General features: G+C 36.4%; 2 protein-coding genes across 3 annotated transcripts; one reads left to right on the top strand and one right to left on the bottom strand.

The window, feature by feature from the left end:
• Positions 1–1,465: 1,465 nt before the first annotated feature.
• LOC107755476 (protein FAM104A) lies at positions 1,466–7,000 on the bottom strand. Of its 2 annotated transcripts, none has more exons than XM_016572275.1 (4): positions 6,928–7,000; positions 4,657–4,781; positions 4,046–4,157; positions 1,466–3,161 (listed from the first exon to the last, which is right to left on the bottom strand). In XM_016572275.1, the coding sequence occupies exons 2-4, from the start codon at positions 4,686–4,688 to the stop codon at positions 2,910–2,912; spliced, it is 396 nt and encodes a 131-aa protein (XP_016427761.1). In that variant the 5' UTR covers positions 4,689–4,781; positions 6,928–7,000; the 3' UTR covers positions 1,466–2,909. The 2 variants fall into 2 exon arrangements, with proteins under 2 accessions (XP_016427761.1, XP_016427760.1); XM_016572274.1 differs by lacking the exon at positions 6,928–7,000 and adding an exon at positions 5,300–5,403.
• On the top strand, positions 6,387–9,833 carry LOC107755475 (uncharacterized). Its single transcript, XM_016572273.1, has 5 exons — positions 6,387–6,627; positions 7,456–8,583; positions 9,229–9,330; positions 9,412–9,528; positions 9,614–9,833. Exons 1-5 carry the CDS (start codon positions 6,618–6,620, stop codon positions 9,640–9,642), a joined length of 1,386 nt encoding a protein of 461 aa, XP_016427759.1. The 5' UTR covers positions 6,387–6,617; the 3' UTR covers positions 9,643–9,833.
• The last annotated feature ends 553 nt before the right edge of the window (positions 9,834–10,386 follow it).

Genomic DNA, 10,386 nt, shown 5'->3' with positions numbered 1-10,386 from the left:
TAACAATAGGAAATATTAGAATGAGTTCTGAAGGATCATGTGACACTGAGGACTGGAGTAATGGCTGCCGAAAATTCAGCTTTGCCATCACAGGAATAAATTACATTTTAAAATATATTAAAATAGAAAACAGTTATTTTACATTGCAATAATATCTCACAGTATTATTGTTTATGCTATATTTTTCTTTAAATGAAGCCTTGGTGAGCATAAGAGTTGTTCAAAAACAAAAAAAATCTTACCAACCCCAAACTTTTTGAAAGGTAGTATACATTTTGCATGTCATTGTGCTATGAGTTGTTGTCATTACTATTCAGAATTTCTAAAATCTCCAGTATTTCCACCGGGGAATAGCAGGAAAACGCATGCACGTCTTAGTTTATATGCTGATTACATGTATAAAGGAATATTCCAGTTGCTGTGAAGGATTTTTTGATCAGAAATGATTTTGCATGTAAATGTGGTCACAGGCTTAACCAGTACTTATGAAGGTAACATCCACCTGCAATTGCAAACATACTCTTTACTTACGGTCTAAATGCTGCTAGTGGTTCACATTAAAAGTTCAAGCTGGGAATAAGTCAAGTCTCGACGATCAGTAACGGTACATTTCTTCAGCTCCTTCTGAATTCATGAAGATACATTTGAGAAAACTCAGGATGCTTTTCTGTTGTGGTGTTAAGCACGAGTGTTACTGCAATGGTTGCTACTATTTGCACTAGTCTTTCCTCTTACTAAAAGCACTTATGTCTTCCTGTGTGTATTATAAAATAAGAACAAACATTAAAGGGGTCATAGGATGCCCATTTTCCACAAGTTGATATGATTCTTTAGGGTCTTAATGAAAAGTCTGTAACAGTTTGGTTAAAATGTCTCAATGGTAGTGTAAAAAAACATTTTTTACCCTGTCAAAAACAGCTCTTTTCAGATCAAGCCGTTTTTGTAGCATTTTCCTTTAAATGTTAATGAGCTCTGCTGACCCCGCCCCTTCCGAGCTGCTCTCAGAGACTGTTTACTTTAGCCGCATTCATCGTGAAACTTGCTAATTAGCACATTATTAGGAAAGGCGATTTGCAAAGATTCTTTACAAAACATTGTACTCACTTCTTCTGTAGATGAGGCTGGATCATGAGTCATTTGCACTAACATAGACGCATTTATGTAGATTGGGGGCGCATTCCCTTCAGAAACAAATAATCCACTGCTACATTTAAGTTCAGACAACTTGTAAAAGTGCATGTAGCATCCTATGACCCCTCACCCACATTGAGTTTAATCAAAATACATTCTGCCAAAACAATGTCTACCTTGTGTGCAAATATATAAAAAACTGTCTTGTGTGAAAGTGTATTTAAATGTATAAAATTAAAGCCAGGCATTATAAAAGGCAGGTTTGAATAAGAAAAATGTCCATTCAGAGCCTGGAACAGAAATAAAAAATGAATGCATATATTTAAAAAAAACTTAATTTTTATTTACACCAGCAGAACATTTCATAAAATAACAACGATTTCAAATATTGTATATATGCTAGCTATATATTATGTACATACAAAACAATGGTGACCGCAGGGACAATTTTCATCATCAAAAGCTAATAGTCTTTCACACAAAGCACAGTGCCTGGGTTGTACAGTATTGTGCACTGAGTAGTTTAAAGTACATAAGTATTTCGTACATGATTAATGATGTAACTGTCCTCATACAATCTGTTTGGACTAAGCTTTAATTTTAAGGATGTATGTCTAAAATGGACTGAACTATACTAAATCTAGGAGTACCATTCCTGTTTGGTTTAACATTGTGAAAAGAATTAAGCCATCATGTATATTTGACAAACACAGGCATAAGTGGATTGTATGGCTATTCTATGGTAAAATATTTAGGATTTTGCAGTGATGTGATACTGTAGAGTGCTTAGTTAGGTGCAAGCTAATTTTAGGTCATTCCTGGTCTGCCCATAGAAGATGAGTCCTCGTATTACACTGAGCACAGTGACTGATCTAAACTAGTGTATTTCAAGCTCTGATTATTGTAAAATGAAACCAGGAAATTCTTGTGTGAATATCAGACATGGCTTTCAATTTGCAGTGACTGGATTTGCACAATAATTCATTGGTTTACACCTTTAAATTCATAGAGAAAGAGTGCATCATTATGTACATTAACAGACCTGAGTCCAGCATGCATTTTCAGAATAGTCTCTCTACAGTGTGATGTGCTAATATCCATTTTTTCTAAGGTAAAGAGAGACTATACTATATAAAACATTTAAGGATCTGGCACCAAGTTCCTCATTTAAAGTATGAACCTTCATGGCACGCAGAGAGAAATCCTCTAGACCTGAGTTTTGGATATGTAAGCAATCATCAAGCCCCAAAAACTTCCTGAAAGAATCTAAATTCCAGTCAGACCCAAACCGGAATCTTCTGTAAACACATCAACAGTATTATTAATGACTCCAAAGCAGGGCTGCATTATAATCACATGGTGTCTACACTTCAGCTCTTAAATACAGGAAATTCTTTAATTTCTTTTCCTTTTCCAGATCGGTCAAAGAGTGTCAAAAATGACCAAATGCACGTGTCTGAATAAAACGTGACCCAGAACTGCAGTAGCATCATGTGTGGCTGTCTAGTAAAGGGCAAAAGCTTACATAATCTTGCAAGAACTTGACCATTTTCAAGATATTTCTTTTATATAGCACCTATGTGAAGTTCATGGTCAATACATCAAGTAGAGCCCCACATAAACACTATGAACATGAAAAAGTGCTATAAGAAAGAAGACAAATGCATTTAGAGGGCCTATATTTGTGCCAGGCCTTCAAGTGGCCCATAATGTCCCTCTAAAAGGTCTCCTGTACAATGTTTCTTAACGCCAATGGGTCCTGGAAGAGTCATTGTGGATCATGTCGGCCCTTGCTGACCACGAGTTTGCAGGCTACTGAAGTGGGCCTCCCTTAAGATACGATTGATGTGATCGTATGAGAGGTTGTGGCTCAAGGAGACGGCCGGCTCTTCTGCTGAGATGGTGGGGGCAATAGGGCTGCAGGGAGCCTGGGATACATGGAGTCCTCTTTGTTCAGTCTTCTGGATGTTGGAAGTGGCTCCTGCCATCCGCTCTGGACTGCTGATCCCACTGCTGTCACTGCTGGAAGACTGTTGGGTGCCAAGGAATTGAGAATGAATAAGAATAGAGGGGTGGCAGTGGTTTCTGTGCGTTTACTAGTTAATATACTACCGTTCAGAAGTTTGGGGTCAGTAATTTGTTTTTTTCAGATAAAATATGGCTTGTTTCCGCCAAGAAATAAAAAATACAGGCAACTGCAACTTTCCATGAATTATTTATATTTCACAATTCTGACTTTATATCTCACAATTTAACACGCGAGTTTAAATCTTGTAATTCTGGCATTTTTCTCAGAATTTTGAGTTTACATCTCGCAATTTTAACTTTTTTTTTCTCTCCGAATTCTGAATTTAAAACAGGCTGCTGAAAATTCAGCTTTACCATCACAGGAATAAATAACTTTTTAAAATATATTAAATTAGAAAACAGTTATTTTAAATATATATTACTGTTTTTACCGTATTTTTTCATCAAATAAATGCAGCCTAGGTGAACATAATGGACTACTAATGTCCTACTTACTAAATTTTATGAAGTATAAACTGAATAACATTTTTAAAAGTAGAATGCGAAACAAAAATTATGCAATCTTACATTCATGTCACGTGCGCTCGTCATACCATGCGATCTTGGACATTAAGATGACTATTACACAATATAAATGATTTTATTTAATATATCGGCCAAAAATGTCTTACAATTTGGTAGTAAAATAGCATCTGAAATTTCAGTTCATTCATGAAATGTCAAGTCGCCACTTTGGTCTGCGGGATACAGTACTGAAAACAGCCTTAACTCTTTCTCTAGTTTGTACCTTTATGAAATACATTCAAGAACGAACATCAACAGTCTCAGTTGACCGTTCTTGAACCAAAGAAGGTTCCTGGTCAACTGCTGTGCCTCAAGTTCTTACCTCAGAGTCCCAGACATCACGGCCAACCTCAGGGAGAAAGGAATAACCCCCAGACCTCTTTGCCTGGGGCAAGACCTGAAGCTCCTCAGCATCACAGCTGCGCCTGCGTTTCCTGTTGACAGAGATCATCGCCTTTGACTACTATGTTCAACATGCATAGAATAATTTCTGACAGTCTTATTATTATTAAACAACCAGGTATTTTTCAGCTGATTCAGAACATTCTAGACGCAAATCTTTCTTAGTAGTAAGCATCACCATTTCTTAAGCAATGGGGCACTGCAGACTTGATTGCAACCATTAGTCATCAATATGTCCACTGCAGGATTATGACTCAGATTTAAGAATAAAAATGCCATCAACACAAGAGCTGTCAAAGCTTGATGCTGGATAACAGCACAGACTCATTTAACCGATACAGTTACTAGTCAAGAGGATCAGCCTTGTAAAAGAACATCTAAAAATAACCAGCAGACATGAAGTACTACACTAAATCTGCATACACTGTCAACAGCAGCAACATGGATGTCTGCAGGACGTGTGTTACATAAATGCATCATGAAACATGCATGCAAACACAATTATAAGCAAATGGAAGCAAATAATGTTACCTGCTTTCTGTCAACATGTCGTATCTGTGCATTTGACAGCCAAATAAGGGCACACAGCACCTCTCAGTCTCAGAGACCACCGGCTTCCCTTTCAGCAAAATGAAGGGATCTGTCAAGATTTTGCCCTAATGATGAGCGAAATGACAAATGTAATTCACAGTGAGAAGCTGCAGACACGTTTACATCGCAGTGCAGGTGTGCAGAAGGCATACCATTAATATCTAATAATTCAGGCCTGCCAATATAAGCGTATATTATCAGCTTTTATGCATTAAGATCCATTCGAGAGATAAACTGGGCTATTATATTCATACTAGAAAAATGATCTGCAAAGGATTGACAAAGAACGGAAGCGAAACACCTTATCTATATAATTTAAATGTAAACGTATGATGTTAATTAGCATTAATGTCTGACATGAGTCAAAATGGCTCATTTGCATAAGTGCACTGATGCAAATCGGTAATAATGTTACAAAAATAGTGCGTTCATAATGTCAAGCAGAAAGACAGATAGCACAATGCTATGTGTAGTTCACTTTACTTCCTCCTAGCGATGAACTGTTCCTACTACAGAACAAACGAAGGGATTTGAACGGAATAAATAGATTGTGAAGAGACGAAATGGTTATGATGTACTCTACCTCTGCCTGTTCACAGATGGATCTTGAGTTCAGTCATTTTCTGAAGTTACAACGTATCCATCTCGCCGGATCTCACTCTCTCTCTCTCTCTCTCTCCCTCCCTCTCTCACTCAGTCTTCCATCTGTTGCTGTCATAATGACGTAACATGCGTGCCTTTGAGCGAGGGGTGACGTACGATTCGTAACGTTTTATTTGGAATTGAATTATTATTTTTGGATAACACTACATTGAATAAAACATTTGCGGTGATTTGGATTTGGTCAATCATTTAATAGTTTAGAATTTTATCCCCTTTAATATTTTATTCAGTAATGAAGTCAATTTGTAGTAAGTCACTTCCTTGTTGGCTTCACGAGAGAGAGCGGGAGGTTGCCAACCCGCAAGGATAATTCGCCATTGGTGTGCATTTATCCTCAAACCTTTTTATTAGCCAAAGATTTGACATTTTGAAAATAGACCATTTTAATATTATGTTTATAATAATTTAATTATTATTATTTCCTATTTTTTTATTTTTAAAGAAAGATTATATATAATGATATATGTCTAAATAATTTGTGTGTGTGTGTGTATATATATATATATATATATATATATGGGTTAAAAGTATATGGGTTAAAATACATGAAATTCTACAATGAATTATACATTCATTCTAGAAATAATTTCATGTATTTTAACCCATATACTTTTTTTTGTTTATTGTCTTTTGCTTGTAAATGATTTTTAGAATAACAAAATGTGAAAGTAATCAAAAACTCAAATTCTAAAAACCTACAAACTGAAAGGTTGTTGTTGTTGTTGTTGTTGTTGTAATAATTGTATTCATATGTGAATTGCCTCGGAACATATCTGGAAACACTATCTGTGAGCTCTATTTGAACTCTATAACTATATATATATATATATATATATTAAAATGCTTAATTAAAAAAATAAAACTTTTTGAATGTATAGCAAGTCGTTTCTGATGTTCGAAAAAGATTGTATAAGTTCTTTCGCGGGAATGACGTGATCAACGGTGTTATGCACACTTGTAGTACTTACACAGGCACTGATAAAGACAGCTAACGGGGCCTTTCGTAACTCTAAATAGTCCAGCATGTCCTCTAGCGGTCCGTCACTTTCCGCAGGGTCCGTTATTTTGCTTAATTTGTCCGCAAACGAGCTACATAAAAATGCCGCAGAGTTTCTTGTAATTTGTTTATGTGTGGCTGCGTGAGAAACGTTCCCAATTCAGAGTTTAATAATGTCTTTAAAAGACACAGAGAAGATCTTTCCCTCTTTCACAGCAAGATGGCAGTGCAATTATAAAGCATGAGTGTAGGTAAGTATCAAATCTAAATATCTGATGGATGATTTGTCAATTTTAGTAACTCGTGCCTTTTTTGTTTTGTTTTTAAGATTATGTAAAATCAAAATTGGACATTTAAGGTAATCTAGATGCCAGTGTACTACTGAAAGTTGACCAAATTAACTTCTAGCTGTTATACAGATATTTAAAATCTACAGCTATTTAACAGATAAAGGAATTACACTACACAACAAAACAGCTCATAAAGCAATTTCAACAGGTGTTTAAGATGTTTGTTCTGAAAGATATGAGGGAAAATATTCAAGTGCTTACTTTCTCCAAGCAATGCAGTGAAGTTGAGTGAACTTGATTTCAACCCTTTTGGTCCAGTCCAGTAATATCTGACAATGGACCTTTTTTGCATTTCCGGGTTTCTCAGCAGCGGAAGTCGTCATAGTTGGGTAAACTTGAAGAGCAGTGAATGGGAGAGCATCACAAATATATATTTTTGCATTCCCAGTTGCTCAAATAGCAAAAGAAAAACTCCACGATAGTGCTTTCGTGACTTTCAATAAAAGGAAAAAAATTAAGAGAGACTGATAACAGCTGTCAGAAGAGAGAACGATGTCAAATTTACCGTCCCTCCCATAGACGCTGCATTAGAAACACCGTTTTTTTGTAATTTGATGCAAAGGTGATATAATACAAAGAATAGTGTTATAAATGTAGATACATTTAAAAAAAAAAATACAAATATGAAAAACTTTTGAGGATTTACGATGCTGATGACCGTTAAATGCGTCATCAAAGTCTTGTGAAAAGGGTCCATTCTGTGATTTTATTTTTTTTGTTCCCATTTAGAAGACTGTCCATATTGTGGAAAGCCCTTCAAGAGGCTGAAAACCCACCTCCCTCACTGTAAAATGGCATCAGTTGCACAACCCAAGAAAAGCATTCAAGCACCCAAAGAACCGAGTTCAACCACTTCCAGACAGAAGATCCTTAAAAAAACAGCATCAACAGAAATAAATAATGTCATATTTGATGAAACACTAACCTCCAAAGGAAGAAGGAAAGAAGATAATCACAATGCAGACAGTCTTCTCACAACTACTGTGGTCAAAGTCCCATCAGCTGAAACTCTGAACACGGAGAGACCTAAAAGCAAATGGCTTGCTAAAAGACAGAAGGAACTTGAGAGATTACAGCTGTTAGTGCCAGTCTCAAAGAAGCCAAGCAACCCTACCTCATTATCTGACATTGAAATAGATAAAAGCTTTTGTGAGATCTCCAAAAGACCAAATCAGGGAACATCTCAAAGTAGTGGAAAAAGTACTAAAGACAAAAAGAGACCAAAGATGGCGCCATTATCAGAGCAGTTGTCCATCAACAAGAGTAAAATCAATACCCCTGGATTTGTTCCAGCCATTCTGAAAAACTCTAGCCTCCCATCTGAGTGCACTGTGCAACATGAAAATCCAGAACTCAAAATAAAAGTTAACTTCTTGGAGGAGCCTGAAGGACTGAACAGTCGGAACGAGGATTTTGATCTAGAATCAAGAGCGAAAGAGCATAATAAAGCTCATACTTTCTTTTCATCCAAGACTTCAGTGTGGGACCACATCAATGACAGTTTGTATTACAAGAGGTCTTATAATCTGTTTGTGCCTTATCCTATTATGGAAACATCTAAAGATTCTTCTCTGGAGACCAAAGAGATTTCTGATGCGCAACAATCAAACAAACCTGAAACAGCAGTTACCAAGCTTGCCGTTCCACCTTCACCCACTTTATCTGGAAAAGTCATTCATCAACCTGTAGAAGACATCCTAAACTCAAGACTGCAAGGTGTCAGAAGTCTGTCATGGAGTCCAGAGATAGTGACTGCTTACAACAGAATACAGTTCTCCACAGAACCTTTAGGCAGCTATGCTAATGAAAGTATTTGGATGAAGGATCAATCTGCTGGACCAGCGAACCAAAGTGAAGGTAATGCATGATTTATGTGATGTTTCGTTCTTTATGTAATTGTTTTGAAGTAAACAGGCAATGCCTTTGAAAAAAAGAGTAAGCACTTTAATACTTGTATCTAGTATATTTTGCAACTTTGACTTATGGGGCTAGTTTAAAAATTTGTACACTGCTTCTGAAAGTTTTTTTTTTTTTTTTCCAAGATTGGTAAGCTAGTTTTCATTCTACCATTATGAGAACATCAAAGACCGTCTGTTTAGGACTATCACTGTATCAAAAGATATTGGTGAGATTATTAGACGGCTAATTGTATGTAAACAACAGCTATTGTAAACATTTCATTATCTTAGGTTTACACTTGGGTACCATAGAATTATTATGCACAGTCTTCAGTGTCTAGGATATCAGGCTGATAGTGAATGAGTTACACTTTCATCAACTTGGCTGGAAAGGGCTGTTGGTCCATTGAAGGTATTAAAATATTGTATGTGAAACACTTATTATTATTATTTGCAATTTTCATTCATTCTTTCATGTAAATCTTAATTTCATTTAAGTTCCACATCCTCATTGTGCTTCCACACCAGTTTTCATGACATGTACAAGTTTCTCATACCAATCCAAAACAAAAAGAGATTACAAAATATGCTTTGTTCATTGTAGTGCAGCGGAAACTTGGAGATGTCAGACTGAATGAACTTGGTGTCTGGCTTGGTGCTCGAACTCCTCTGTCACCCAGAGAGATTGTGACCATGTTGAAGCAAGGTTTGTTCCTTAACAATCACAGTACAGCATAGCACAGCATTTGGTCTAGTGTTTTTGATTTTCTTGGTTGTATGTGATCAGGATGGCAGTGGTACTACAGGAAGTATATTGATGTTCGGAGAGGAGGAATTGGTGGGATATCCATGCTGTTGACTGGATACTGTGTCCTGTGTTACATATGGAATTACCCACATCTCAGTGAGTCTGAATTAATGCCATCTACACACATCCCATAATCATTGACACACATAAATAAAATGTCTTGTTTTATGCTGTTTCACAGAGAAAGAACGCTGGAGGAAGTACCATTAGGGATGTTTGGTGGTCTTCATAATTGTAGCACACTTTGGAGAAGCAGCAGCTTTGTGTTTAGGGCGATGAGGGCATAATAAGCTTAATAATTAATATGGCAAGATTATAAAACCAGCAACTAGTAGTTCACTACAATATTAGGTTTGCTTGTATTTTTGTTAGAATTACTATGAATTCTCTGGGAGCATGGATAATGGAGTTATTTAACTTAAATATTTTTAAATGTTCATTTATTTGCAAACAAAGAGAATTTGTATAATTTTGAAAAATTGTACTAACAAGTTTTCATTTTGTTATTGTGTAACCAAGCAGTGAACCAAGTTTTTTTTGGGTTAGTTCACCCAAAAATTAAAATTCTGTCATTAATTACTCACTCTCATGTCGTTCCAAACCCGTAAGATCTCCGTTCATCTTCGGATCACAAATTAAGATATTTTTGATGCATTCTGAAAGCTCTCTAACCCTTCCATAGACAGCAAGGGTACTACCACGATCAACGTCCAGAGACGTAGCAAGGAGATCGGTAAAATAATCCATGTGACATCAGGGGTTCAACCGTAATATTACGAAGCTACGAGAATACAAAACAATGTATCCGTGTGGTGCGGCTGACACAGAACAACATACGCTGTTTGCGTTCAGTGGATACCCTCCAAAATGGCACCAGGGTGACGCGGAGAAGACGATTTGTTGAATAAAGTCGTTTTTTTTTTTTCTTTTGCGCACAAAAAGTATTCTCGTAAC

The sequence above is a fragment of the Sinocyclocheilus rhinocerous genome, unplaced genomic scaffold (genome assembly GCF_001515625.1).
Source record: "Sinocyclocheilus rhinocerous isolate Xijiao unplaced genomic scaffold, SAMN03320098_v1.1 scaffold140, whole genome shotgun sequence".
NCBI classification, from domain to species: domain Eukaryota; kingdom Metazoa; phylum Chordata; class Actinopteri; order Cypriniformes; family Cyprinidae; genus Sinocyclocheilus; species Sinocyclocheilus rhinocerous.
This window is presented reverse-complemented; position numbering and strand designations above follow the sequence as displayed.

Bases quoted from the DNA above. Each gene is read 5' to 3' on its own strand.
- LOC107755475 (XM_016572273.1), top strand. The intron at 8,584-9,228 runs GTAATGCATGAT...TGTTCATTGTAG, and splicing joins ACCAGCGAACCAAAGTGAAG to TGCAGCGGAAACTTGGAGAT. The intron at 9,331-9,411 runs GTTTGTTCCTTA...GTATGTGATCAG, and splicing joins TGTGACCATGTTGAAGCAAG to GATGGCAGTGGTACTACAGG.
- LOC107755476 (XM_016572275.1), bottom strand. From the start codon at position 4,688: ATGCACAGATACGACATGTTGACAGAAAGCAG. The intron at 4,158-4,656 runs GTAACATTATTT...CTCTGTCAACAG, and splicing joins GACATGTTGACAGAAAGCAG to GAAACGCAGGCGCAGCTGTG. The intron at 3,162-4,045 runs GTAAGAACTTGA...GGCACCCAACAG, and splicing joins GTGATGTCTGGGACTCTGAG to TCTTCCAGCAGTGACAGCAG.